The 27971-nt window shown below is 53.3% G+C and overlaps 2 protein-coding genes across 5 annotated transcripts in view; one reads left to right on the top strand and one right to left on the bottom strand.

The window, feature by feature from the left end:
• The window catches only part of CAND2 (cullin associated and neddylation dissociated 2 (putative)), a 28564-nt gene extending 9776 nt beyond the window's left edge, over window positions 1–18788 (bottom strand). The window contains exons 1-10 of the mRNA XM_029242681.1: window positions 18671–18788; window positions 13549–13692; window positions 10436–10590; window positions 9606–9729; window positions 7412–7677; window positions 6039–6144; window positions 5715–5857; window positions 3555–3847; window positions 2349–2490; window positions 490–1992 (exon numbers count right to left, since the gene is read on the bottom strand). Of these exons, the coding sequence (XP_029098514.1) occupies window positions 490–1992; window positions 2349–2490; window positions 3555–3847; window positions 5715–5857; window positions 6039–6144; window positions 7412–7677; window positions 9606–9729; window positions 10436–10590; window positions 13549–13692; window positions 18671–18738 (2944 nt within the window). The 5' untranslated portion in view covers window positions 18739–18788. The remainder of the gene's footprint in view (window positions 1–489; window positions 1993–2348; window positions 2491–3554; window positions 3848–5714; window positions 5858–6038; window positions 6145–7411; window positions 7678–9605; window positions 9730–10435; window positions 10591–13548; window positions 13693–18670) is intronic.
• A 6204-nt stretch (window positions 18789–24992) lies between these two features.
• TMEM40 (transmembrane protein 40) overlaps window positions 24993–27971 on the top strand; it is a 36851-nt gene continuing 33872 nt past the window's right edge. For all 4 annotated transcript variants that reach the window (XM_029241563.1, XM_029241561.1, XM_029241564.1 and 1 more), the window contains exon 1: window positions 24993–25090. In XM_029241563.1, coding sequence (XP_029097396.1) covers window positions 25054–25090 — 37 coding nt within the window. In that variant the 5' untranslated portion in view covers window positions 24993–25053. The remainder of the gene's footprint in view (window positions 25091–27971) is intronic.

Below are 27971 nucleotides of genomic sequence, written 5' to 3'. Positions count from 1 at the left end.
TCTTCCCCCCTGAGCTGCAGAACACCCTGACGCGCCCTAACCCCAGAACGTAAGACCTGCCTTCCTCACCCCTTCCCTGGCCCTCTCCTCACCCCGGGGGCCTGGCATCCAATCCTAGCCCACGTTTACATTTGCTCCTGCCTCATGCTAGCCCGACACAGCTGCATTCTGCAGGCTGCCGTTTCTGGCCCCTCAGAGAACTGCCTTTACTAACCCTCACCTGGAGCACAAGGCTGCTGTCCACAACAAGTGGCACTGTGAAAAGTTTATTTGTTGGAGGGACACATCAAGGATTCTGTCCCCTCCATCCCAGAGGGTCCCACAGGAAGAGGCCTTTAAATCTCAGGAAACACTGTTTTTAATGGTTCCTCTGCCTTGAACCTTGTCAACACTGTGACTCTCAGGCCTGACTACCTGAACAAGTTCACCCTATGTGGACCTCTGCCCACCTCCGATCTGGGCTGCCTTTGCCCACCCCTGTGCCCCTACCTGCAGCAAGTTGCTTCCGGAACCGCGGCAGGAGGAAAGGAGGGTTCACAAGGACCAGCTTCCCGAGGCACTCGGCCACCACCCCTCGGGTGCCCTCCTCGGCGCCCTCACAGCGCTGGAACAGCAGGGCCCAGATGTCCTCGGCGTAGGGCTTCAGGCTGTCGGGCTGGGCGGCCCCCAGGGCCTCCCGGAGCGAGTGTAGCAGCAGGTACCGCCGCCGGGGCTCGGCCTCCATCTGCCCCAGCAGGAAGGGCAGGAAGTCAGGCAGGTTCCCCGCGCCCACGCGGCCCAGCGCGTAGGAGGCAGCTGCCCTCACGTCCTCGCTGGGCGAGCCCAAGGCTTCCAGGAGCACCGCCTTCAGCTCCCGCTGGGGGCCTGGCCCGGCCACCTGGCCCACCTCGGCCAGCGACAGGAACGCCAGGACCTTGACCCCTGGGCTCGAGCTGGGCGACCTGGCATCGGAGACCAGGCGGTTGACTGTGCCCGCCACCTCCTGGGGACAGGCCACCGCGAGGGCCGCCACGCACCGAGCCAGCGAGTGGAACACCTGCTTGTGCAGGCCGGGCCCGCCGTCCGCCACCTGCTCGTAAACGGGCGCCGTGAGCAGGCCAACGAGCTCGGCGTAGTCCACGCACGGCGGCCGGGTCCCCACCAGGGCCTGTAGGAAGCCTTCGGCGGCCGCTAGCACACCTGCCGGCAGGAGGGGCGAGCGCAGCAAACGCAGCAGCTCTGCCAGCACAGGGCCGCTGACCTCGGCCAACGAGTCTGGCTGGGCGCGGGTCACGGTGGCGAGGAAGTCCACAGCCAGCTGGGCCACGTGCATGTCGTTCTCACTGACAAGGGAGGGCAGCTCGGCCAGCACGGCTCGCACGGCAGATGGCGGGAGGCCGAGGCCCTGACTCTGGGCCAGGGCGGCCAGGGCGGCCAGTGTGGCCAGCCGCAGCGCCCGCTGGTTCTTCCGCAGGAACGAGGCCAGAATGGGCAGCGCCTCGGCTAGTATGGGCTGCAGGTCGATCCGGAGTGGGGACACGGCCACCAGTGTCAGCGCCTTGACGGCAGAGAGCCGGGTGATCTCATTCCGCAGGCGGTCCAGGAGAAGCAAGAGTGACGGCTCCAGGTTATCCCCGAGCCGGTCACCCAGGTGGCCCACGAGGTGGCCCATGCAGGAGATGGCCCGCTCCTTCACCTCCTGGTCCAGGTCGGTGGCACGAAGCCGTGCCAGGGTGGCCGCAGACATCTCTCCAATGTAGGGCTCGGGGTCCAGCATCCGAGGCCCGTCCAGCGGCCACAGGGCCCTCACCAGCTCCTGGAGCACCAGCAGGGCCTCGGCTGCGATCTTGTAGAAAGGGTCAGCCACGCAGGCCATCACAGGTGGCAGGAGCGCGGGCAGCTGGGGGTGGAAGGCCTCAGCTGGCTCTGTGCCCAGCAGCCCCTGCAGGAAAGCCAAGGCATCCATCCGGATGGTGGAGGAGCTGGAGCGGTCCGCCAGCGAGAAGATGATGCCTGGGGGTGGGGGGGTGGGAGGCAAGGTTACCAGGCCACAGACCCTGACCCAACTCAGCCCTCCCTGGATGCAGGGGTGGAGTACCCTCAGGCGTCTGAGCTGGACCCAGGCACCTGGGATCTCATGCAGCAGATTCTATGAGGTCAGGGCTTGGCCAGGGCCAGGGCTGAGGACACAGGCCAGGAAACCTATTTAAAAACAGAACATGGGGCCTGCACCCCGGCCCTGTTTTCACTGCTGGCAGTGGGGAGCCACTGTAGGTTGCTGAACAGGGGCACTCTCAGGGATTGGGGGCTGGGGTCTGGGTTCAGGAAGAAGCCCAGAACAGCAGACACTGGGTTCCAGTCCATCCTACCTGCTACCAGCACGGGCATGTGCTCTGCCAGGCTGCCCGGGAGGACGCCTGCCAGCTCGGTGAGGAGGCTGAAGCAACCCTGGCGGGCCCTGACACTCCGATCTTTAAGCTGCCTCTGCAGGGCCTTAATCACAAGAGGCACCTGTGGATGGAGGGGGGAGGTCAGTGACCACCCGGGAACCTCCACACCCCACCCACTACTGGGGGACTCGGCCCGGGCACCTGCCCATGGAGGACCCCCAGCGTGGAGAGGATCATTCCACCCCAAGCTTCCCATCACTTGCTCTGTACCAGGCACCTGATTCCACACTCACCTTCTGAGGTGGGTACTAGTCCTGTGCCCAGCTGACAGATCGGAAACAGGCACAGAGTTGAAGTAACTTGCTCAAGGTCACCGGGCAGTGTGGTTCTCACTCCTACACTTGGTGAGAGTGAAGCACTGGGGCCCCCTTCCCTCCTCCAGCTAGATTCCCTCCCCAGTGAGCTCATCCACTTCCGAGTTGAGGATTCCCCTGAAGCAATGACTCCTAGATCTACATCTCTGACACGAGACTTGTGTGCCGACTGCCGGCCAGACACCTCTACTCCGGCATCCAACGAGGGCTTCGAACATAAATGTCCAGAACAGAACTCTAGACATGCCCCCGCTCCACCCTCCACCATGTCAGGGACTGCACTATTTTTAGCCAGAGCCCCGAACTCACATGACACCTCCCTGCCTCTTGCTTTCACATCCATCTGCAAACCCCAAAACTATCTCTCAAGTCCGCCCACCTGTCCCCCTGCCCCCTGCCCAAGGCACCAAGCCCTTTCACCTGCACAGCTGCAGCGGCCTCCAGCCCGTTACAATCCATTCCCCACACAGCAGCCAGAGTGAGCCTTTTCAAATGTGAGTGGGATCCCATAATTCCCCTCCCGTGGCATCTACCCTCTTAGAATAAAACTGAACCCCCTTGCTGTGGCCTGGAACCCTACTCGTGCTGTTGGCTATCTGCCCGAGACTGTGTGGTCCAGGGGCAGGGACTTCATCTGTCTTGCCCCCTGTTGTGCCCCGCCACTTCATACACAGGGCCGGGCACACAGCAGGTGTTCGGTACGCACAGTCCAGTGGGTGGAGGGATGGGGGGCGGTGGGAGGGTGGGGGGATGGAGGAGCGAAGGGTGGTGAGCAGGAGGGAGGGGCAGGGGGAGGGGCGGGCAGGCACACCTGTCCTCGCAGCATCTGGAGGTTGCTGCCCGCCTGGGTGGGCTCCTCCACAGCCTCCAGCCATCCCTTCGGGGGCCGCGTCTGCCGCAGCAGCACGATGTAAGCCCCAAACACGTCGGCCTTGACGTTCTCCTCGCGTTCCCTGAAGCGGTGGATGAGCACGGGCGCCAGGGTGCAGTGGAAGTTGGTCAGCAGGTCGGGCCGAGAGCTGATCAGGGCCGCCAGGCACTTGGCCGCTGCCCGGCGCACCTTCCAGCTCATGTCATCATCGTCACTGTACTCGTCCTCGCTCTCTGGGGCGGGAACCAGACACCCATGGAGCCCTGCGCACCACCCAGGGCGGTCTCCCAGGATGGAGGGGTCAGAAGTGAGGGGGCAGTGAGGAGGGCTCTGCCAGGGCCTCACCTTTCCATGGTCACCACCCGTTAAGGAACACCTGCCCTGTGCTAGGGGTGGCGTCAAGCAGGGAGCCAGCTGGAGGTAGGCCAGGGTCCTCCCGCTGCCTCCAGACTCTTGGTTGTATTGACTACACCAGGGAAAAACTGACTCCCAAGCTTCCAGTGAGGATTTAGGGAATCCATTTGGGGCACAAGACCCAACCTTTGGTTTCAGGACTGGCTGCGTGATGTTTCATTTACTGGGATTTCAGAAGGGAAAGGTGATTGCTCCCCTGCCCCAGACAGAGTCCTGATTCCAGCTTCCAAGCAGGACTAACAATTAAGGAAAAGCTGTGTTTGTGTGGCTCTCCACTCTCCAAGCTCCCCCAAGAGATCAGAGCTCAAGTCTTCACCATGCCTCAGGAATGAAGGTGTCTTGAGCCCCCTTTTATAGATGATACATATAAGGCTCAGAGAGGACGAAGACTCTCCTGAGGACACAGAGCTAGAAACAGCAGAGATGAATGAGGCCCACAAAGCCAACTCATACATCTGGGAGACACACATGAGGCTCAGAGGGGGACGGTCCTCCCTAGGGACACCCCCAGGCACAGGCTCAAAGGCCAGCATATTCCTACCCACACTGCCCTGCAGAGAACTCAGACTCTCAGAGCACTGCATCTGGACAAGCCACAGTGGGCCAGATGGATGGTCCCCCAGATGTGTCTTGTCAGCTTAGCAGATGTGTCCCCTCTGATGGACCCTTGTTATCTCCACCCTATGTCACCCATGAAGAAACATCCAGAGCTCCCTGTTACTAACAAGAAAATGCTCAATCTCCTTGGCCGGGCATTTGAGCCCAAAATGCCTGTCCAATCTCATCTCCTACCACCGCATCTCGCTCTGAGTACCCATCAGGACCTAAGGCCTTCACCTCCATCAATGCCTCCAGGGCCCAGGGCCTTCCCTGAGTGACAGACAGACCCACAGGCACAGAAGAAAAGAAGCCACTGAGTCCATCCCCCATCCAGGTATCTCTCCCTGTCAGTGCCTATCATTCCACCACTAGAGCTTCACTCTGCTGGGTTAAAGCAATGGCTCTTGGAAGCCGTAACTAAAAGGGTACAGAGATGGCAGCACGAGGTGGGGGAGTCTGGCAAACATGGCTCCAAGTCCCAGCTACGACACTTCCTAGCTGTGTTATCTCAGGCAAATCTCTTCTCATTAAGTCTCAATCTCCTTGTCTGAAATATGGGGATGATAATAAATACCTGGTTTCCTAGGGTCATTATAAGGAACATGAAGTAAGAGAGTACTCAGAGGACCTCCCTGCTAGTCCAGTGGTTAAGAATCCACATTCCAAAGCGGGGGACGTGGATTCGATCCCTGGTCGGGGAACTAAGATCCCACATGCCGTGGGGCAACTAAGCCCACGCGCCACAACTAGAGAGAAGCCCGAGCGCCACAATGAAAGATTCCGCGTGTCGCAACTAAGACCTGACACAGCCAAAAATAAACAAATAAATATTTAAAAAGAAAATAGCACAGAGGACATCAGGAGATGCTCAATAAACAACAGCAATTACTACTATCTTGTGATCTGTGCAATCAGAGAGTGTGGGTACCACAGAGGATCCAGATTTCCAAGGGCAGGGCTGGAGCCTGAGGAAGAGCTGGGATCAGGATGGGGGCACCAGATGTGGCCCCTGTCTTTGGCTGGGGGATTCCCGGGAAGGCTGCACCCATTTCCACCCACCAGCCCAAGGACAAGTTGGCTACTCACCCTGCTCACTGAACTCACTGTCCTCTGTCTCCATCTGCTCCTCTTCCTCGTCACTGTCATAGTTATAGTTGGGGTCGTGCTTTATGTACTGGAGGCAGAGGCTGGTCACGCTGGGCACGTGGGGGCCCATCTCCTTGGGGCACCTGTGGGGTGGGATGCGGGAGGCTCTGCTGGACCCAGGCAAGACAGGGTTGGGGATGGGGCCCAGTGGTGAGTCCTGAGACCTGACTGCTTTGAGGCCAGCATCCTGCCCCCACACCATCCCCACCAACTTCTCAAAGAAACCCCAGGGCCCCCATTCTCCAGCACCCCTGTTGCACCTACTTCCTCAGGAAGGCCTCGAATGCCTGGAGGCAGGACTCCCGAAGCTCATCATCATCCAAGTTGCAGAACTCCTCCACCAGGGGCACCAGTCGGTCCAGATGGGTCCCTGCAGGGCCAAGTGGGTCACTGAGGCAAGGCGAGGCGAGGCCGGACCATCTCCAGGGCTCCCCCAGCCCACAGCATTCAGCCTGTACCTGCACCTGCAGTCCTGGCCACTGCAACGTTACTCAGAGGCTTCAAAGTCAAGCAGATGTGGGTTCTAGCCCTGACTCAGCACTCTATAAGCTATGGGACCTTGGGCACATCGCAACATTCTTTAACCTCAGACCACTCATCTTCACAGTAGGGATAACAATGCCTACCAGCCAGAGAGTTTGTCAAGATTAACGGTAAGATTCAGATAAAGATCTCCACCCAGGTCCTGGCACGAAGCAGGCACTCAGTAAGTAGCATCTGTTGTTGAAACTATTACTCATGTTCTTGCCTTATTTCCTGCGCTAGGTTGTAGACCTGGGCAAGGAAAGTGGGGAGGCAGGCACTGCCCTTACAAACCAGGCAAGAGGGCCCCCCCCCCACTGCCCCCGGGGCTTTATACGGATTCTGCCCTAGCTCCTCTCCAGCCGTACCCTTCCCCACCCTGAACCCTGTCCGGTCCTGTGCAGTTCTCTTGCCCAGGTCCATGCTCCCGAGGGTGGCTGCTGTCTGGGGGGATGTGGACAGAGTATGGACTGTAGGCTGGGGCCTCCATGTGTGCTTTTAAGGTCTCCTGAAGTGAGAGAGCCAGAGGGGAGGGAGGGCAGACCGTGGCCACTCTACTTACACTGCCCTGTTCTAGACCGAACTAACTCCAAGGTGTTTGAGAATAAATTCAAAACTGATTGCAGGATTCCATTTCTACAAAACTCATCTCTGGTGACAGAAAGCAGGTCAGTGGTTGCCTAGGGTGGGGCAGAGGGTGGATGGACTGTAAAGAGGCACAAGGAAACTTTTGGGGGTGATGGAAATGTTGTGCATCTTGATTGCGGTGGTAGTTTCACAAGTGCGCGAAAAGGTCAAAACACACTGAATTGTACACTTTAAGTAGTGCGGTTTATTGTACATACATCATCCCTTTGGAGGCATGACTTATAATTACCCTCACGAGCCTCTGGGTAGGGCTCAGAAGCAGGTTGAGCTCAGGGCCCACCTGGCTGCCTCTCGAGCCCTCTTCCTCTTCAGGCGCTTCAGCACCGCCACCGACCCTCCCCACCTCAACCACGCCCCCTAACCAGAAGTGGCTCACCCGGGCCCCACCCCCTCAGCCCAGGTCCCGCTCCTCTCCCGGGATCCCCGTAGTCGGCCCCGCCCCCTCACGTGGGGCCCCGCCCCCTTACCGAGGCGGTGGCCTGCCTGGCGGCCAACGCTGCCCAGGCACTGGATCAGGGTGCGGATCGCCGCCGGGCTCGCGGGCGCGCGTGGGCCGGGCAGCCGGTCCAGCAGGTGGTCCGCAAGCTCGACGAAGAGGTCGGTGCTGCAGGCGGCCGCCAGATGGCCGAGCGCCCCAACGGCCCGCTTGCGCACGGCCAGGCGCGGACTGCTCAGCTGCGGCAGCAGACACTGCAGGAGGCTGGCGTGGAAGGCGCCCAGCGGGGCGCCCAGCCTGGGGAGCCGGAAGGAAGGGGTGTCGTGCGAGGCCCACCCGGCGGGCAGCCTGGGCCAGGCACTTCCCCTCTCCCCATGGGTGCCTGGCCGCCTCCCCCACTATGACAACCCAAGGACCCTCACCCTCCCCATCACTGAGGCCAGAGTGATCGAAAATGTGCCTCGGGCTTCCCTGGTGGCGCAGTGGTTTAGAGTCCACCTGCCAATGCAGGGGACACGGGTTCGTGCCCCGGTCCGGGAAGATCCCACATGCCGCGGAGCAGCTGGACCCGTGAGCCATGGCCGCTGAGCCTGCGCGTCCGGAACCTGTGCTCCGCAGCGGGAGAGGCCACAACAGTGAGAGGCCCGCGTACCGCAGATAAAAAAATAAATAAGTGTGCCTCTGCCTAACTCCTTCAGTGGCTCCCCAATGCCCTTTAGATAAGCTGAGCTCCGGGCTCAAGGCAAGAGGGAACACCAGAGCATGATTTCTGCACAGATAGAACGCAGCCCCCTGCAGCAGCTTCTTTCCCATCTTCAAACCAGGCCTGTGCTTTTCCTGTCCCATATGTGTCCTGAAACCTTTTCTTCTCTCACTCTACACCAACACATTGACCTCACCCTCCCATATCTCTCTGTCCAGCCCAGACCTCTCTCCTGGGTTTCATTTATTTATGTGTTCACCTACTATGTGACAGGGCCTGGGCTGGAAACTCGGGAGAGCAAGACGGACTCTGGCCCTCAGTCCTGCCCTATGGAGTTTTCGGTTGAGTGGGTACCTCCCAGGCACCTCAAATTCAACATGTTCCAAACGGAAACTATCACGTCCACCCCGACATTACTCCTGGAGTGCACCTACACGGCCAGTGGCCCTGTGTCTGTGCCCACAGTTAGGAAAGCCAGACCCCTGGGTGTCAGCCTTGAGTCTTTGCCTCTCATCCACTCCAAGCACTGTGGAGTCCACCTCCTAAATACAACCTGAATTCACCTGCCTGCAGAAGCCTTCTAAGCAGTTTCCCTGCCCATTCAACCCCCTCCCATCTTCCGTGCACTCTGCACATAGAAAGATCAGTCTAAAACACACAAATACACCCAGGGCATTCCTCATGCCTGCCGAGAACCCCTCCGTGAGCCCCTCACACTTTCAGTAGAATCTTTAGTCAACTGCCCCACCCTCCCAGCCCTTATCTCTCCACACCAGCCCCTCCTCATGACACCCCATGACTGCCTTGCACAACCCCCTGGACCTCATGTCTCTCTGGTCTTTGCCCTCTGGGCTGAAGGCAGGTCCCCCATACGGGGTCCCCCTTATGCTCACCCATGCCTGGCCAAGTCCTGCCCACCCTTGAAGGCTCAGCTGGCTGGACCCTCTCTAGGAAGGTTCCCCACCCCCCAGCTGGGTTAAGGGCTCCTCCTCTGAGCTCCTACGGGCCCTGCTTTTAGCCGTATTGTTGTTCTTACTCCATTCACAGATTTATGTGCCTGTGAGCTTTTCCTTAGGGGCCGCCAAGACCCAGCCAACTCCATATTCCCAGAACTAGTCCAGCACCTGACATTTTTCCAGTAGGTGCTCAAATCTTGAGAGGCTCTATGAATGAATACTTTAAAAATGTGTAGTGCAATTTAAAACCAAGGCCCAGCTATACTAATCCAAGAGAAGAAAAAAAAGAGAAAGAAGGGCCGAGGGAGAGGATGAACACACGTGGGCTCCAGCTATGGAGAGACCTGAATTCAACACCTAGGTTCTGCCATTTATTGACTGTGCCTGCAGACAGGCCACATCACCTCTCAGAGCCCAGAAAATGGTGACAAACGAGTTCTCCTGGGACACTGCTGGTACGATTAAAGAGCCCTAGCACAGGGACTGGCGTACAGTAAGTGCTGGCTCTGTGAATTTGAGACCCTCCCTGTCCCCCTGTCCTCCTTGCCCAGGGTGGCCTCCCGCACCTGCTCAGCATGTCAGAGAGGATGTCCAGGGCTTCCAGCTGCACAGCCACGTCCTCCTGCTGAGCGATGGCACTGGTAAGCTGGCCTGTGATCTTCCGGCACACACTGGTGGCCAGGCCAGAGCCTGCACAGAGCACAAGGTGGGTGCGGTGAGGCCCAGGGCTGGCCTCCACCTGTGGTCGGCCTTTGCTCTGGTTGTGTTCCGGAGCCCACATCCCTCAAATCCTGCTGACCAGGGAAGCCAGGGGTGGCGTGGTCCAAGGTTTGACGCAGAGTCAGACCAAACTAAAGGAGACAGCTGGGGAGCTAAAGAACCAAGGGCGGACCTGCTGGCTGGCTGACCCCACACCTGACCCCTTTGCCCTTTGCCTTCCAATGGGGAGGTGGGAAAAGTTAAGCACTTCTTTCCTAGACTCCTTTGCTGCTTGGAGAGGCCAGGTGACCATGTTCTGGCCATTGAGATACAGGTCAAAGTCTTCTGGGGAAACACGTGCTTTTCTTATAAAGGGCAAGAGACATGGGTAGAGACTTCAGCCCTGTCCTAAATGAGCTTCTGAATGGCTGTAAAAATGGAGTGGCTGATCCCTTCAGAGTTATGTGAGAAAAGTAACCCCCTACTTCTTCAAGCTGCCATTAGTTAGACTTCGCTACTTGCAGCTAAAAGCATCCCTGAAACAGAGCCATGAAGTTTAACAGATCTGGGTCTGAATTCTCTGCCACTTATTAGCTGGCTGACCTTGGGTAAGTCCTTTCACCTCACCGAGCCTCAGCTTCTTCAATCATAAACTAGGACAAATAGCAATAGCACCAAGTCCCTAAGACCTGAGTACCTGTGGCTGCAGGGGGAAGCTCCGACAGGACGGTCTTGAGGCCGATGCCAGCGATGTCTCGGAGCTGCTCCTTGTCTGACCGCATGTTGGCACAGAGGGCATCCACGATGGTCTCCACCTGGTACTCCTTCACTTTGCCCACCAGAGGACCCAGGCTGAGTATGGAGGGAGGGAGGGAGGAGGTCCAAAAGCCCAGGCTCAGCTCGAGTCGGGCTGCCCCTTATATCCCCTCATGTCTGTGGGGCCACATGTGCTGAGGAAAAGGCCCCAGATCAACAGGGGACTTCCTATTTTGCCAGAAAGAAAGGTACCGTCTGGGTATGCCGACATCATTCCTGGCACCTCCCAAACCTGCATCTCCTCTTGGGTTTTACATCTCAGTATATGGCCAAACCATCGAACCCAGCAACCTCAGCTGGAAACCAAGGAATGCCCAAGAGTAGGGCTCTCAAACTTGCGCGTGTATCAGAATCCCCTACAGGACTTGTTAAAACACAGATTGTGGGACTTCCCTGGTGGCACAGTGGTTAAGAATCCACCTGCCAATGCAGGAGACACGGGTTCGAGCCCTGGTCCGGGAAGATCCCACATGCCGCAGAGCAACTAAGCCCATGCGCCACAACTACTGAGCCTGCGCTCCACAACAAGAGAAGCTACTGCAATGAGAAGCTCATGCGCTGCAAACGAAGAGTAGCCCCTGCTCGCCACAGCTAGGAAAAAAAGCCCACATGAAGCAACGAAGACCCAATGTAACCAAAACAAAAACAAAAACAAAAACACACAACACAGATTGTTGGGCCCCACCCCAGCTTTTCAGACTTAAGGGGTCTAGGTGGGGCTTGAGAATTTACATTTCTAGCAAGTTCGCAGTAGATGCTGACGGTCCAGGGACCACACTTTGAGAACCTGCCTTAGAGGCTTGCTTCTCCAAGCGTGGTCACAGATCAGCATCATCAGCACTACCTGGAGACGCAGAGATGCAGCAGCTCAGGTCCTACCCGACGGCTACCGGACTAGAATCTGTGCGTCAACAAAACCCCCAGGCGATTCGAACGCACGTGAACGTTTAAAAACTGCACCACACTGCTTCTCAGCCTTAACTGGGCATTGCCATCACCTGGGGCCTTTTAAGAAATGGTTACCCAGATGCCAGCCCCAGAGTGTCTCAGGTAATTGGCTTCAGGTGTGGCCTGGAGCTGGGGATTTTTTTTTTTTTTAATTCCCCAGGTGATTCTAACATGCAGTCAAGGCTGAGAACCTCTGACCTAGAAGAGTGGTTCTCAGATGACAGTGCGCATTAGAATGCAGATTCCCGGGCGCTACATCCTCACCTGCCCGCCCCAGCCCACTCCTGAATTAGAATCCCTGGGTGGGGAGCACACAGTTTAAACAAGGGTCCCAGGTGGCCGCAGTGCACACCACTTTGCAAACTCTTGACGTCTTCCTCTAAGTAATCACAGGTCTTTCCACTCTACCTTCTATAGCACTGGTTCTCAGTAGGGGTGATTCTGCCCTGAGGGGCGTTTTGGATATTTACTGGGGGGGGGCCTTCTATTAGTTATGTTCATCACAACTAATGAGATGGCACTTCTGCCTTTTATTGAGGGGATGGGGGGGTTTGGGTTGGGGAGGTCGGGGATGATAGAAAGACAATATTGCAAAACCATGTTCCATGTCCTGCTGGAGTTTCTAACATCCCACTGGGCATTCACACAGGTAAAAAGCCTTTCTATAATTATCTGAGTCCAAAACCTAATTTCATTTTACATATAAACACAAAGTACTTTTCTGCACTATTTTAATATATTAAAATATTAATATTTTAATATACTCTAAAATTTCCGAAAATGTAGTTATCAGGTAACTCGAAGGAAGACTGTACTTTATTTTCCTGGGAAACTTTACCGGGACACAGTCACCATTTCAGAAAATCTCGTAAGATCAATGCTGCCTGTGCTGAGTCCCCAACATCCACACCTGTCTCCACCTGCTTCCTGCCTTGGCGAGCCGACCTCAGGTGCAGGCTTCTCACGATTTCATTACACGTCTACCGTCAACGTGCCTGAGCATTTACACAGTGAAACACATACTATTTTACCATCAACAGTGTTCCTCCTATTTGTCCTTTATGCTCCGGTTTAAGGCATTATATAAACTGTTTTGTAATCATGTGTAAAGGCAGATTCTATTATGCATGAATTTCATTTCGTGATAAGAAAAGAGTATTTCAGACCACGTGTTATAAAAAGGGGTTTTGCTTCTGCTAGTAGGAAACCAGTCCACCTGATCTCAATTCCACCGTTAGAGGGATGCTCCCAGACCACAAAGCTGAGCACGTCTTGTTCCTGCATGAAACTCTTTACTGAATTCCTATGCTCTTGGGATCAAGTTGAAATTCACTACCCACCCAGAACACCTGGATCCAGCCCACAGAGTACTGTTTGAGAGGCAGTGCCCCAATTCTGTTGACCCCCGCCATTCCTCAGTCCCCTGCTTACCCCGTCACACACACACATGCCCTGCACATACCCCATCTTGCTTTTTCAGCTCTCGGGGTAACTGGCAAAGGTCTCAGAACGACACCTCATGATGCCTATGGCAAACGCGCCCACCCCCACCGCGTTCTTTCACCCCCACCACTCCTGTGCATGCCAGCCTGACCTTTCAGCTGCCAACACCTGCATCTGTGCCTGAGGGCTTTCCCTGGCTGGAGATGCCAAGGAATGCATAACGCTCCACCTACCCCGGGAGCAGCCCTCAACCAAGGAAAGCTGGCAGGTGGGAACACTCCAAGGTGCATGTCCTACACTGTGTGCCAGGGATCCCCAGCAGGGGTAAGCTCCACTCACCCACAGGAGAAACTTGCTTGATGCTTTATTGCTTTTCTTCCTTCCCTGCCTCACTTCTCTACCCCCCCCACCTAGTTTCCTGGGATCTCTTTCCTAGTAAACTTATACCTGAATCCTTGCCACAGGGTGTACTTCTGGGGGAACCTACACCAAGTCACTGTCCAGCTCCACTGGGGCTCCAACAGATGCTCAGCAATTCTTCTCTCAGAGGCTGTACCCCAAAGGGTCAGGGACCCTCCCATCACCACCAGGGTCGACACTCACCACTTGACCGCCAGGTTCTGCACCTCCCCGTTCTTGTCCTCCAGAAGCCTGAGAAGCATCTTTACCACCTTGCGTTCGCTGTCCTCATCCAGCTGGATGGAGTCCTTCTGCAGCTCTGACATCAGGTCACTGGTAGCCATGAACCTGGGCAGGGAGGACGGAGGAGGATTGCCGAGCAGCTCCTGGGCCCCGGTGATTTGGGCAGTACCTCAGAGTTCCCCAGAAGCAGACCTTGATACAAATGGTCAGGGGCAGTCAAGGGCAATAGATTATCTGGGCTGTGGGCACAGTTGGGCTACCACAAGGCAACGCGTGTGTGAGACACCGACTGGCCCAAGGTGGCAGACTCAGACACACAGCATCCCGGCTAAAGGCTTAGGACCTCCAAAGCACATAGCTCCTGCTTCTGCCATTTATGCAAATGTGAACTTGGGCAAGTTACTTCACCTCTCTGAGCCTTATTTAACCTGTCTGAAAAGTGGGGATGAGAATGGTACCTGCCTTGTGGGGCTGTATGGAAGATAAAAGAAGACAATGTATGGAGTGTGCTTAGCACACAGTGGGCACTCAGTTAAGTGTCCCGCCATGATTATAATGTCACGTCATTTGCGTCTCATTCGGGCTAGAAGGTCAAACACAAACCTTGCAACCGAGTCAGGTGTCAGCAGGAAGCCTCTCTACCTGACAGGTGGAGGGGGACTAGCCCCGCCCAGCCCACCCGACCTCAAAGAATCACTCAGCCCTGCCCTCACACCAGCGGGTCTCAAACCGTAGCCAGCATCAGAATCACCTGCAGGGCTTGCCAAACGCTGCTGGGCCCCAGGGTTTCTGAATCAGAAAGTCTGAGCTGGGGCCCCAAATTATGCATTTCTAACAAGTTCCCAGATAAGGCTGAGGGGCGGGGACCACACTCTGAGAATTAACGCCCCAGGCCAGGTTGACAGGCAACAGGCATATCTTAGACATAGATGGCAATGGCTGAGCAGTCCCCAGCCACAGCTTGCAGACCCAGGGTGGGCATCAGCGTCAAGGACCACCCACTCACAGCTGGGCAGATCCGTGTGGCCGGATGCCCTGTCCCCGGCATTTGAAATTGCAGTGGAGTCTGAGCTGGAAGGTCACGGAGAGCTGGGGCTGCCGTAGCAACATGGAGCACCATTCCTGCCAAGATCAGGAGGGGAGAGCAGTCTTAAACTGGCAGCCCTCGGCTGTGTCCACCTGGCAAATGTTCTTCGAAAATTTGAATTATTTATTGACATTTAAAAATTAGAAGAGTTGACATAAAAGTACTGATTTCCAGATTCTCTTGAAAACAGAATATTTGAATACAGCTGGGCCAACAGTCTCTGGTGACTATAACTGGCTCGAGGCAGTGGCGGCTGCCCTCTGTAGGTAGATGCACACTCCCCAGGTCAGCAGGTTCTCCCCAGGCCCACTGCAGCCGTTTACTGGCTCCTGCAGGCACTTGACAGCAGAGAGGAGAGATGCTGTGAAGTCCGCATCAGAGAGTGGCGGCCCCAAAGAAAGCGTCCCGCTTTTGCTCCCCAACCAGGCCTCTTCACACCAGCCTTGCTTTCTAGCTTGAGCAAGTCAACCAAGAACCCGCTCCCCCTGTCCCACCAAGCCTGCTATGGCAAAATCGGTCACAGTGGGATTCCAGCCTCATCTCTGCAGGCTCAGACCTGCTGCTGGATGTCACAGTGGCCCCTAGGGCCCCTTAGGCAGGAGGGTACTTGTCGGTGTCATAGCTGTTTATTTTTAACAGCTGGGATAAGCCTCAAGCCTGAGAGAAGAAAGGAGGCTGGGCTGGAGGCAAGGAGGGGGTGGCAGGGCTGACCATGCCCACCTGTGGGCCTGGCCACCTCAGGACAAGCAGCCAAGGTAAGATGAAGGATGAGGTTTGGATCTGAGCCAGGACAAGGCCAGGGGTAGCCACATGCACTCCTAAGTCTGTCCAGCTAAAGGGATGTTCAGAGAAGGCAGGCAGGGCCTTGAAGCTGAGTTTCTGCTGCAGTCCATGGAGACCCAGCTCAGCCTGGCAACCCAAGGGATGGACTCCTTTGCCCAAGATGGGCCTCCTGTCTCTCTCTTTCTTCTCCACCTACTGAACTCCCATTCACCTGTCAAGGGCCCAGCTCAAATGTCCTAGTCTCAGGGAAGGCTCCTCTCATCACCCTGCCCTATCCTCCACCCACAATCTCTAAGCACACTTGGTCCCCCTGGATAGGACCCTCTCAGATACTCTGCACCCCTCCATTACAGCATCTCTCACACTGCACTGCAAGCTTGGTCACCAGTGTCTCCCCTGTTGAACTGTGAACTCACAGAGGCCTGTCAGTTCATCTCTGGGACTCCAGGCCCAGCAAACAACAGGTCCAAAGAGGCCCTGAGGGGGCAGGGTAAGGGCAGAAGGGGAAGGAGGGTTAGGACCAGCCCCTAACAGGGCTCAGAGCCAACCAGCTGTGTGGAAATCCAAACTCAGAAACTAATCCTTCTGAAATACTCCCCAGCACTTCTGACACCCCAGAGTTCCTGCAAACACAGTTCTCACATATGTGTGTATATGTGTGTGGCGGTCGTAAAGAGGGCATATACAGGAAAGGGTATCATTTGGTAGATAAGAGTGTGGGCACCGAAGTTTGGCTTTAAGTAAATATACTGGCCATACACTTATCACCTGGGTGACCTTGAACAACTGACTCCTCTCTCAGCCTCAATTTTTCCATTTATAAAATGGGAATTTTCTTTGCCCCACTTCGTAACACCTTTGGAAGGTTTTAATAGGACGAGCAGCTTTTGGCATGAGGCAGATGAGGCAGCTAGGCTCAGAGAGGTTGCATGAACCACCCAGTATCATACAGCAAGTTGGGAAAAGAAGCACACCGGTCAGGTCTCCTGGCTCCTCAACCAATACTACTATGTTTTCAATAAATGATGTAGGAATTCCTGCAAGACCCCTCAATTTACCCATTTCACTGTTGAAGTCTGAGTGGGAGTAGAGCAGCCGCCTGCCCACAGAGTGGGGGCCCAGGACAAAAGGGATCGAAGGCTTCCTCCATCTGCCTGGGACCCCCACTTGCAGTCACCGTCCGGCCTCCAGGAGCTAGAGGACACAGTCTCAGTTTCATTCCAGAGAAACCCTAGAGGCGACTCAACTGAAGTACTCGGCCACATGGGTGCCTGGACAGCTGGTCAGGCCCCCTGGTATTTGGACTTTAAAAATAGATATCATCCTCGTATGCTTGGGGTGGTTTTAAGTGTTCTCAGGGCCGCCAGCAGAGCAGACTGGAAGGGCTTCTCAGGCTCCAGTTGGCAGGGCCCATTCCCTCTCCTGGAGCCTGGACCTGAGGGCCTAGACAGTGGTGCAAATCCCCTCGGCGACTGGCTGGCTGTGTGACCTTGGGCAAGTCACTTCACCTCTCCAAGCCTCTGGAGAACAGGAAGAACAAACACTACCACCCAGGCAGACAGGAAGACTGAATGAGATTACACTGGACAGCAGGGAGCCTGGGACACAGAAAACATTCACTGAGCACCACCTGTGTACCCAGAACATGCTCTGGACACAAAAGGAGACTGCACAGTCCAGAGGTCCAGGAGCTCTGGGTCTCCCAGGCTTAAAAAGTTATGCAGCAGAAATATGGGCCGGGGGAGGTGCCTAACCCTGCCTGGGTATCAGGAGGCATCCCAAAGAAGTACACCTGAGTAGCAGCTAGCCTGGTGAAGGGGGGAAATGACGGGGCAGAAAAAGAACTTCCAGGTAAAGGCCCAGACAGGGGAGGGGACTGGCAGATTTCTGATGTGCCCAAAATCACAACAGTGTCAATCTATTAAGCGCTTACCTGGTGCCAGACACTAATCTAAGCATCCCGCATGTATTAACTCATTTCATCTTCACACCAACCCTCTAGATGGGTTCTGTTATTATCCTCATTTCACAGAAACAGAAGCTGAGGCTCAGAGGGGTTAAGCAGCTTATCCACAGTCACACAACCAGTAAGTGTCCGGAGGCAGGATCTGAACCCAGGACTCTGGCTCAGAGGCTCTACTAAAGCAAGGCCTCTTGAGCGGTGCTGAGGAATAAACTGCCGAAGGCAGGGGTCAGACCAGGAGGGCAGGGCCTGGGTATCCTTAGCTGTCAGGGGGCCTTGCTGAGATCTCATCCTCTGTGTTAGACTGACCTGGCTGTGCACCTCGATTCTCCACTTCCTAGCTTTGTGACTGCACCTGGGCCCTTCTCGCCTCTGAGCCTCACTCTCCTTATCTGTAAAATGGCGGGGTGGGGGGGGGGCGAGTAAAGTGACAGAAAGTTCAACGGGCTATATCCTCTCTGAGGACTCCTTACAGCACAAAACTGGCTGTGTGATTATGGACCAGTCCTTTTCCCTCTCTGAGCCTCAGTCTCCCCTGAGGAAGAGGGGACTGGGCCAGAAAGGGAGTGGCCCACAAAACCTATAAGCCCCCACCAGAACCATCACCTACCTCTGTCTGCTAAGCCACTCAGCCCAGCCCCCTCCCTCAGGTGGTGTCAGAGCAAACCAGGGAGGCGGGGAAAGGGTGCCCCTATGAAGTGCGGGGAGGAGGCGTGAGGTGATGTTGAGAAGAGAGCAGAGCTGAGGGTACGAGTGAAAAAGTCAGCCCTGGGGTTTGTAGTCCTGGGAGGGGAGCGAGTTTCAATGCGGAGAAGAAGAGGCAGGCGCTGGGATCCCCAAGGAGAGACCGAGGGCTTCAGTGGGGGTTGAAGAGGAGAGCCAGGGCCCATCAAAAGCGGGGAGAGATGCGGGCTGGGAATAAGTGGAGAGAGGAGAGGCAGAGGAAGCGTGTAGAGGGGCAAGCTGTGGTTCAGACGCGGGACGGCAGGCAGGGGCTGAAGTTTGCACGGTGGGAGACGCAGCTGGGCTGGAGTCCCGGAGAGGACAGGGCAAGCAATCCGCGGAGAACTCAGCCCGAGCTTCCGCCGGGCGCAGAGGCGGGGAGGGGGCGTCTCGGGGGCAGGAGTAGAGCCCGCTGCGAGGAGCAAAGATGGGGGCTGCAGGGTCCCGGGGGAGGGCCGGCGCTCCGGGAGGGCAAGGCCGGGGGTTCAGGGCGGGGCGGAGAGGCGGGGGCCGGGCAGCGGGCGCACCTGAAGTCCTTGTCGCTGGACGTCATCTTCTCCAGGAGGCTGGAGATGTGGAAGGCGGCGGTGCTCATGGTGGCTGCGCCGCGGCGCCGCCGACGGGAAGGAATATGGCGGCGCGGCACGGCCCCCTCCCCCGCCGCACGCGGGCTGCGCTCAGCTAACAGAAATAGCCGCCCCCGCCCCGCCCCGCCCCGCGGCGCAGCGCTCGCCTCAGCCTTGGCCGCCGCTGCGGGAGGCGGGAGGCGGGAGGCGGGAGGCGGGAGGCGGGAGGCGGGAGGGGCCCGCCAGTAGCTCTGTGGTCTCGGCCCGGCGCCAGTCCTGCAGACGGCCCATCACCGGCTTGCACACTCCCACAGACGTGAAGCTCACCACCTATCGCCGGACAGCCTCTCCCTATGATTCCTGTGGGCCTCAACCCTGCTCGCGAGACACAGGCATGGTAACAGAGAGTCTCAGGTTCGAACCCCACCTCCGTCAGTTCTGCTGCTGTGAGGCCTTAGCCAAGTTACTCGACTTCTCTAAGCCTCAGCTTTCTCATCTGTAGGCATTCAAGGAACAGGAGCTGCTATTGTAGGTCAAGCCAACCAAAGCACTTCCACCCCCACCCTGCTCCGCATGCGGTCCACCCCAAAGCCAGACAGGATATGGAGTGTACCCTATCGCCCCAGGCCTCCTGCCTGCCACCTCCAACCCTCAGGACATCACGGCCAGTTTCCTCATTTTATAGCTACACAGCTGAGGCCCAGAGAGGCAAAGGGACTTGCTGCAGGTCACATGGCCAGTGAATCTGGGATGGAATCAGGACTGACCCCAGACTGGGCAACAGTTCTTACCCAGAATGAAGCTGTGCTCAGTTTCTCCCCAGGTAGGTACAAGCTCAGGGTGGGAGAATCTGTAGGAGGACGAGGAGAGTGGCAGAACTTCTCCAAACAGCCAGGAGGCTGCTGGCTCTTGGGAAAGTGAGTCGCATGTGCAAGACAACCCTGGGTTCAAATCCCTGCCAGGCTGCTTCCTGGCTGTGTGGACTTAGGGTAATGACACAAGCTCTCTGAGCTATGTTCTTCTCACCCATAAGATAGGGATAAAATTAATCTTTATTTTATAACACACTTCTTGGGTACCAGTTATTATGGGTTCCTGGGCTCTAGAGTAGCACTGTCCAACAGAACTTTCTGCAGTGTTGGAGATTTTATACATCTGCACTGTCCATTATGGTGGCCATCAGTCACATGTGGCTATGGAGCACTTGAAATGTGGCTTAAATTAAATGTGACTTAGTATGATTGAGGAATGGAATACTTATTTCTATTTACTTTTAATTAACTTTAAAGAGCCACCTACAGCTAGTGGCTACCATAGTGGACAGTGCATTTCTGGACAGTAGGGACACAGCAGGGGACTAGACACACACAGCTTCTGCCCCTTGGGGACCATACATTCTAATGGAGGATGTGAGCATTAAGGAAGTAAGCGATTAGATAAGGAAAATAAGAGCTATACAGAAAACAAAAGAGGGTGAGGGCATAGAGAGTGCCTGGGTGTGGAGGGGCAACTTTAGCCATGTTACTCAGGGAGGGCCTTTTTTGAGGAAGAGACATTTGGGCTAAGACCTGAACAGAGGAAAGGAGGCAGCTGGGCAAAGTTTTGCAGGAAGAGCTCCTCAGACAGACAGAACAGCAAGTGCAAAGGTCCTGAGGTGGGAACAAGTATAGGAGGAAGTGAGGTCAGAGAGGTGGGCAGGAGCCAGATCATTTGCAGCCTTTCAGGCCAAGCTGAGGAGTTAGTTAGGATTTTATGTCATATCTCTAGGGAGCCACTGGAGGGCATTAAGCAAGGAGGTGACATGATTGGTGTTTTGGAAAGACCCCTGTGACTGCTGAGCAGTCGTGCAGTCAAGTGTGATGGGGGCTGCATGAGGGCAGTAGTGGTGAAGGTGGGAAGAAGTGGACAGATTTGGGTATGTTATAGAAATAGAATAAATAATGACACAGCCACTCTAGAAAACAGTTTGGCAGTTTCTTATAAAGTATGCTTATCATATGACCCAGCAATTACACTCATAGGTATTTATCCAAGAAAAATGAAAGCATATATTCACACTAATACTTGTACATAAATGTTCATAGCAGCTTTATTTATAATCACCAAAAACAGGTGGGATAAGGATTTGTAAAGACTTTTTTCCTGGAGAGTAGGCCTTTGTTATGGAGAACACTCTGGGTGTATTTCGCAGAGGTTACTCTTTGCCTCCCCTTCTCAGAACTCAGAGGGGAGCTCTCTTCATTATGAGAACTTAGTGAGGTGCCTGGAGGTAAAACCCACAAAAGTATGGGGGGCTCCCTTAAGGCTGTGGCCCCAGGAGTTTCTCACTCTCCCGCTAGTTCCCAGTCAGCCTCCCTCAGTTTGTCAAAATTGCCGTAAAAGTGTTCCTACCAGCTTATGGCTCCAGTGGCTTTTGCTATAGGGAAGCAGATCTCAGCTGTAACTTTCGAGATTCTCCTGCCTCTTTAAATTTTGGGGTGGTGTTTGCCCTTCGACCTCACTTCTCAGTTGGGTCTAAGAAAAGTTGTTGATTTTCAGTTTGTTCAGCCTTTTCTTGTTGCAAGGATGGGAATGATGGCTTCCAAGCTCTTTGTGTGTTGGTGTTAAAACTGGAAGTCCTGTCCTCAATCGTGAAGTCTTCTTTATATGTGGTATATTTATATATGGTATATTTTGCAAACGTTTTATTCCAGTTTGTCAGTTGTCTTTGACTTTATGATGATTTTTGCCATGCAATTAAAAAATATGTTATTCTTCTGTATGGTAGGAGATATGGATCTAATTTTACTTTTTCCAAATGGTTACCCAGTTGCCTCAGCATCATTTATTAAAATGTCCACAAATATAAAGGTTTATAGCACAAAGTAATTTCCTTGTGGTGGTGTATCAGCTCTGTATCTTGATGATGGTGGTGGTTATATGAATCTATACATGAGCTAAAATGCATAGAAACTGTGCATACAAATGAATGCATATAAAAATTGGTGAAAATGGAGTAAGGCTGATAGTCTAGTTAATGGTACTGTATCAGTGTCAGTTTCCTGGCTTTGATATTGTAGTACAGTTATATAAGATGTCACCATTGGGAGAACCTGGGTGAAGGGTACATGGGACTCTATGTATTATTTCTGCCACTTTATTTGAGTTGATAATTTGTATCAAAATTAGAAGTTTAAAATAATTTACCTTTGCTACAGCGAGCTGAGATGGCTAGATTAAATATTTTAAGTCCAATTTGTTGAAGTGGCAAGTCTGCTCCATTTATATTCGTCGTGATTACTGATATGGTTGGTCGACTTTTATCCTCACTTATATTCTTTTTTTTTTAAAGGTTTAAAAATTTTTTTAAATTGAAATCTACCATACATACATCAAAGTGCAAAAATCCTAAGAGTACAACTTGATTATTTATTTTATTTATTTATTTTTTGGCGGTACGTGGGCCTCTCACCGTTGTGGCCTCTCCCGTTGCAGAAAACAGGCTCCGGACGTGCAGGCTTAGCGGCCATGGCTCACGGGCCTAGCCGCTCTGCGGCATGTGGGATCTTCCCGGACCGGGGCACGAACCCGCGTCCCCTGCGTCAGCAGGCGGACTCTCAACCACTGCACCACCAGGGAAGCCCAACAAATTAATTTTTAAAAATTAGATTTAAATTTATAATTTATCAAAAACAATTTAAACTTGTAATTTAAATCATTTATAACTTAATTTAATTTGTAAGTTAATCAATACCCCTACCCTCCTCCTGAATAATATGAGGATCTTAAAATGCTTTAACTCTAATATTTCCAGTCTGATATGTATTATTGTTTAATATGAATTTGGATTCTACCTTTTGTTTATACATCTCAAGTTGTTTATTATTATTTTAGAGAGCACTTACTTAGATTTACCTATGTTTACCAATTTCTTTGCTAACAATTCCTTCTCTTTTTTTGCGGTACGCGGGCCTCTCACTGCCATGGCCTCTCCCGTCGCGGAGCACAGGCTTCGGGCGCGCAGGCTCAGCAGCCATGGCTCACAGGCCCAGCCGCTCCGCAGCATGTGGGATCCTCCCGGACCGGGGCATGAACCCGTGTCCCCTGCACCGGTAGGCGGACTCTCAACCACTGCACCACCAGGGAAGCCCGGCAATTCCTTCTTTGATTCTTTACTTCCATATTCAATTTCTTTTTTCCTCATCTAGGGAATGAGGAAAGTTCTTTGAGCAAGAATCTGGGAATGATAAACTTTGTCAGTTTTTTGCCTGACAATGTCTTTATTAAGCCTTTGCTCTTAAATATTTAGGTGGATTTAGGATTTTAAGTTGATGTTTTCTTTCAGCACTTTGAAGACATTGTTCTTTGTTTTCTGGCTTATCCTGTTGCTGTTTAGATTCCTCCTCTCACTATAACTAAACTGCCCAAGATCATCTTATAGTCAAATATTGCTACTGTGACTCCTGTCACACACCGACGTTCCATCTAGTTGGATTGAGGAGAAGAGAAAAGGGGCAATTTGCCAGATGTGTTTTAAGGAAAGTTCTCAGAAGCTGATACTTCACTTACAACCCATTGGCCACCCATAGGTATTAGGGCACTGGGAAATGTAGTCTTTATTCTGGTGGCCATGTGCCCGCTATACCCCTAGCATGGGGGGCAGGACTGGTTCATTCCTGGACCCTCCCCCCAGGAGGTGCCCCACAGGGGTCTGAAGATGGAATTTATTGGCAAATGCTTCTCCCCACTCGTACATGGCCAGGGCTTGAGGTGTTGCCTGAGGAGAAGGCCCAGGCAGCAGAACCACTCCCTTCCCCCCCAGAAACAGCCCCTGCCCCAGGAGTCATCTCACTCGGCCGTGTGAGAGGCTGGGCTGCTCCCTCTGGGTCCCACTTCTTCTGTCTGGACCTCAGCAGGGGCTTCTGCCCATCTCCTGGTATTCCAAGTTGTGAGATGCCAGTCCACCTCAGAGGGGCACTAAAGGAATCCTTTGGCCTCCTCCTGGAGAACTAAAAAAGGAACACTTGCTTAGTACTCTCAGGTGCTGTCTGTGTGGGGCAGGTGATTTCTCCATTTGACCTATGAAGAAGCTGAGACTCAGAGAGGTTAAGTGATTTGGCTGAGGTCACACAGCTAGAGCCAGCACTCAAATTGGGGTCTCCCAGCTATTTAAAATACTGAACCACTTGAGGGCTATTCATAATACTAAACCACTTCTTTCTGGGATGGAGAAAGATTTTTGTGGCTTGAAGCAAACAAGTTTGACCTCTTGTTCTATCATATCTTTTAGGAGTGAACGAGGCAGGCAGGTTGCTGGGAGAGGGTGACAGCCCCCCAGCCTGTGGGGGGAGCCAAGGATCCAAGCAGTGAGTATTCCTGTCAGCACTTACCAAAGAGCCAGACCGTGTGCTAAGCACAGGGGGGTATAGAGGAAAGCTGATCAGGGATGTGGTTAAGAACAACTACTTAGTGAGAAGACAGAGCTGAATTTGAGTCACCTCTAGCTGTGGGGCCTCGGGCAAGTGACTCAGTCCCTCTGAGCCTCAGTTTCCACGTCTATAAAATGGAAATAATAGCACCCACCCAATAAGGCAAAGCTCTTGGCAGAATTCCTGGCACATGGCAAACCTGCAGCGAATGGTAGCTATTGGTTGTTTTTATTATCGTTACACCTTGTAGGGGAGACATATGCTGATGTATGATGGTCGAGGGAAGGATGGTGGGGACACAGAGGAGAGGGATGGGACGTGTGAGCCAGACCTTGAGGAGCAGTACATCCTCCAGGCAGAGAACCGGGCCAGCGTTCCAGACATGAATGCCTGTATACTCACAACCTCAGGCTCCATCATCAGGTGCCCTGGGTCTGCCCCTCACGCCTACAGGACAGATGCATCCTGTGACATCTGCCCAGGCTTGAGTCCGCTCAGACATCGCTCACAGGTGAGTCACTGCCCGAGCTCTTAGGAGAATTCCCAGGCTGAAGGCTCTGGGTCCTTCCAGCACAGGTGAGCCCGTTTCAAACATTTGGGTCTTGCATCTCAAGATGCTCTCAAGAGCCTTTTAAAAAATCTCCCTCCCTCCCTACTTCCTTCCTCCCTTCTTCTTTTCTACCTCCCTCTCTTCCTTCCAGTCTTTCTATTCATCATAAAGGTTAACAACTCACACATTTATTTACAGAGATTCGTGACACCTCCTCAAGAGCAGAACTATACTTGCAAACCAGACAGCACTAGAATGGGATGACCAAGGCTGATACAATCCAAAGTGGGAGATTCCACAACAGCAGTTGCAGCCAGGAGTCTCCTGGTGTCTGGTCGCTAAATACTGGCTTCAAGCAAAGCAATGGAAACCACAGTCCAGACACTATGGTAGGACAAGACCGCCTCTCTCCAGATGTGGAATGTAAGTCCAGTAACACAGCATGCTCCAAGACTTTTTTTAAATGGAAATATCCTAACGTACACAGAAGTAGGAAGAACAATGTAATGAATTCCAACGTACGAATCACCCAGCTTCCGCTACTGTCAATGTTGGTCAGTCGTGCTTCCTTTCTCCCCCTCCCCCATTTTTCCCGAGGCTGGAGTGCTTAAAGCAAATACCAAACGCAATGTCCTGTCACTAGTAATCGCTTCAGCCTGCCATGCCAACAGATGGTATTTTTACATAACTGCAAAAATAACAAAAACCCATAAATAATCTAATACTTAGTCCATATTCAGGTTTCCCAGATCGTGTCAAAGATGTCTGTTGGCAATTACTTTGTTAGAAGCGTGTTCACGAAATTCACTTGGCTCTGAATTCCACAACTGTGGCACTTCACATGTTTTGCTTCCTGGATGGGCTATAAGGGGCATGGAGACAAGAATGCATCCTACCCCTTCTTAAAACCTCCCGCTGTGTGCTGGACTCAAGCTAGCTCACACAGTAGGCCCTCAAGATGAGGCCAGGTTCCCTGTTAACCTCTGTACCGGGTCCAGCAGCCCTGGGTGGGGTGGGCCCTACCTGTGTACCATGGAGTATTACTCAGCAATGAGAAGGAACAGGCTGCTGATACAACAACCTGGATGAATCTACAGAGAATTAACGCTGAGTGAAAAAAGCCAATCGCAAAAGGTTACAAACGGTATGGTTCCTTTTCTATAACTTTCTTGAAATAAAATTATAGAAATAGAGAAGAGATTAGTGGTTGCTGGGGATCAGGGAGGGGAGGAGTGAGAAGGAAAGTGGGTGTGGCTATAAAAGGGCAGCATGAGGGGTCCTTGTGGTGATGGAAATGTTCTGTATTTTGATGGTATCAGTGTCAATATCGTGGTTGGGAAATTGTACTATAGTTTTTCAAGATGTTCCCATTGGGTGAAGCTTGGGAAAGAGTACATGGGGGTCTCTGTGTTCTTTCTTAAAACTGCATGTGGTGATCTCAAATAATTATCTCAAAAAGTTTAATTTTAAGAAAATGTGGTCAAGCAGAGGTAGTTTCCCCTAGAAACCAAAGGGAATATTTTCTGGACCTATTTGTCCCCCTCAAAGAGATTTCCAGGGATAGTTTGCATTGCTGCCCTCCAGTGGTTGTCAAACTGGGTTCCCTGGAGCCTTTGGGTTCTCAGTGGGCACTCCAGTGGCTGCCTGCAAGGTGATGCTGAGCAGGTGCTTCCATCAATAGCCCCAAGATCCCCACTTGAACTAGAAAGAAGTCCATTCTGATCTGCTAGAACGTCTTAAATTTTATTTGTTAAAAGGACCTTTCTGCTTAAAAAAAGAAAAAGGAAGTTTGAAAGCCACTTAAATTGAGTCTGAACCCTCATTTTGCATTTGTCAGAATGAGCTAGGGTTGACCTTTTCCCCGCCACCCCCCCTTTTAAAAAAAAATTTAACTTTAGTCCTTGTTCTTTAGAAGAGGCATTGAGACACTGGCATCTGAGAGTCAGAGGACTTTCAGGATGACCAGGTCCAACTTCTGCCTTCAGCTGCAGAGGTTTTCCTTAGAACCAACAGTTGAAACCACTGAGATCCAGAGGCCCAGGGTCAGGCTTAATCTAGATTTAGGAATATTTTAAACTCCATCTCAAATTGCATCAGATACAGCCATTGTTTCCCAAAGAATATGGAGTGGCAAAGAGTCCAATCTAGGCCAGAGGCTACCTCTTCAAACATGGATTTAAATGACACATACAGGGGCTTCTAAATGAGGTTAGGTTGGAGTTTCTCCATGGAGGGGTGAAAAAAGTCCTGCCTTTGAAGTCAAGGAAACCAGGATTCAAGTCCTGACTTAGCCACATCCCAGTTACGTCACCTTGAGCAATCATTCACCCCTCTGATTCTCACTTTTCTCATCCATGAAATGGGTGATAGTCCCTGATTTAGAGCATTCATTTGATAAATGTTTTAATGTGGTTAAGACAGGCCCTGCCCTCAGAGGCATCCATTTGCTGAGTAAGTAAAAACTCATGTCAAGAACCAGGCTCCAGGGTGCTCATAGTAGGGGCACATTCTTTGCCCTCTACACCCACAGGGTATCATTCTCAGACCCAAGAAGTCTCTGGGGAGTTCCCATCAGCCTGAGGGATCCCAGGGCCTCATCACAAGAGTGTCAAGGCCTGGGGAGGGCCGACTGTGTCCAGGCACTGCCCTGAGTACTTCATTCAAATAATCTCACCATGGATTGGGACTGCTGTCTCCCCATTTTTATGGATGTGGAGACTGAGGCCAAGCTGTGTAACTGTTGCCTCCAGAATTCACATGCCTGCTGAGTCAGGGGGGCCCCCCTGGCTGTCAGTTCTAGAATGCAGGGAAGCCAGATGCCACACTCAGCTGCTGAGCTGGCTCCCTGGGGCTGTCAGCTGTGGCCACAGGATGGTGGGATTTTGCCCCATGAATCACCCCCCACACACATACACACACACATGCAGGGCAGTGAGGTCACCTCAGGATGGAGCTGAGCTGGACCTGCCTTGCGCCTCTGGCAGCTCTGTCGTGGCCCTGGAGATCCGCCCATGGCAGAGAGGTAGGAAATGCCCTGAGATTGTGCCTCCACCCTGTGCCAGATGCTGCAGGAGGTGAACTCCTATTTGCTCAGAGAGGGGAAGTACCCTCAAAATTTATTGAGCACCTACTATGTGTTGGACACTGTCCCACATCCTGGAACAAACCAATACATAAGAAGGAAATATGCATAACAAGAAAATATACGGTGTGTCAGACAGTGGGCAGTAAAGCAGGATGCGAGGGAAAGGTGGTGCAGGCGGTTACTACTGTATACAGGGTGTCAGGGAAGGCTTCTTGGAGA

The sequence above is a fragment of the Monodon monoceros genome, unplaced genomic scaffold (assembly GCF_005190385.1).
Source record: "Monodon monoceros isolate NGI ecotype Baffin Bay Population unplaced genomic scaffold, NGI_Narwhal_1 Super_Scaffold_3, whole genome shotgun sequence".
NCBI lineage: Eukaryota > Metazoa > Chordata > Mammalia > Artiodactyla > Monodontidae > Monodon > Monodon monoceros.
This window is presented reverse-complemented; position numbering and strand designations above follow the sequence as displayed.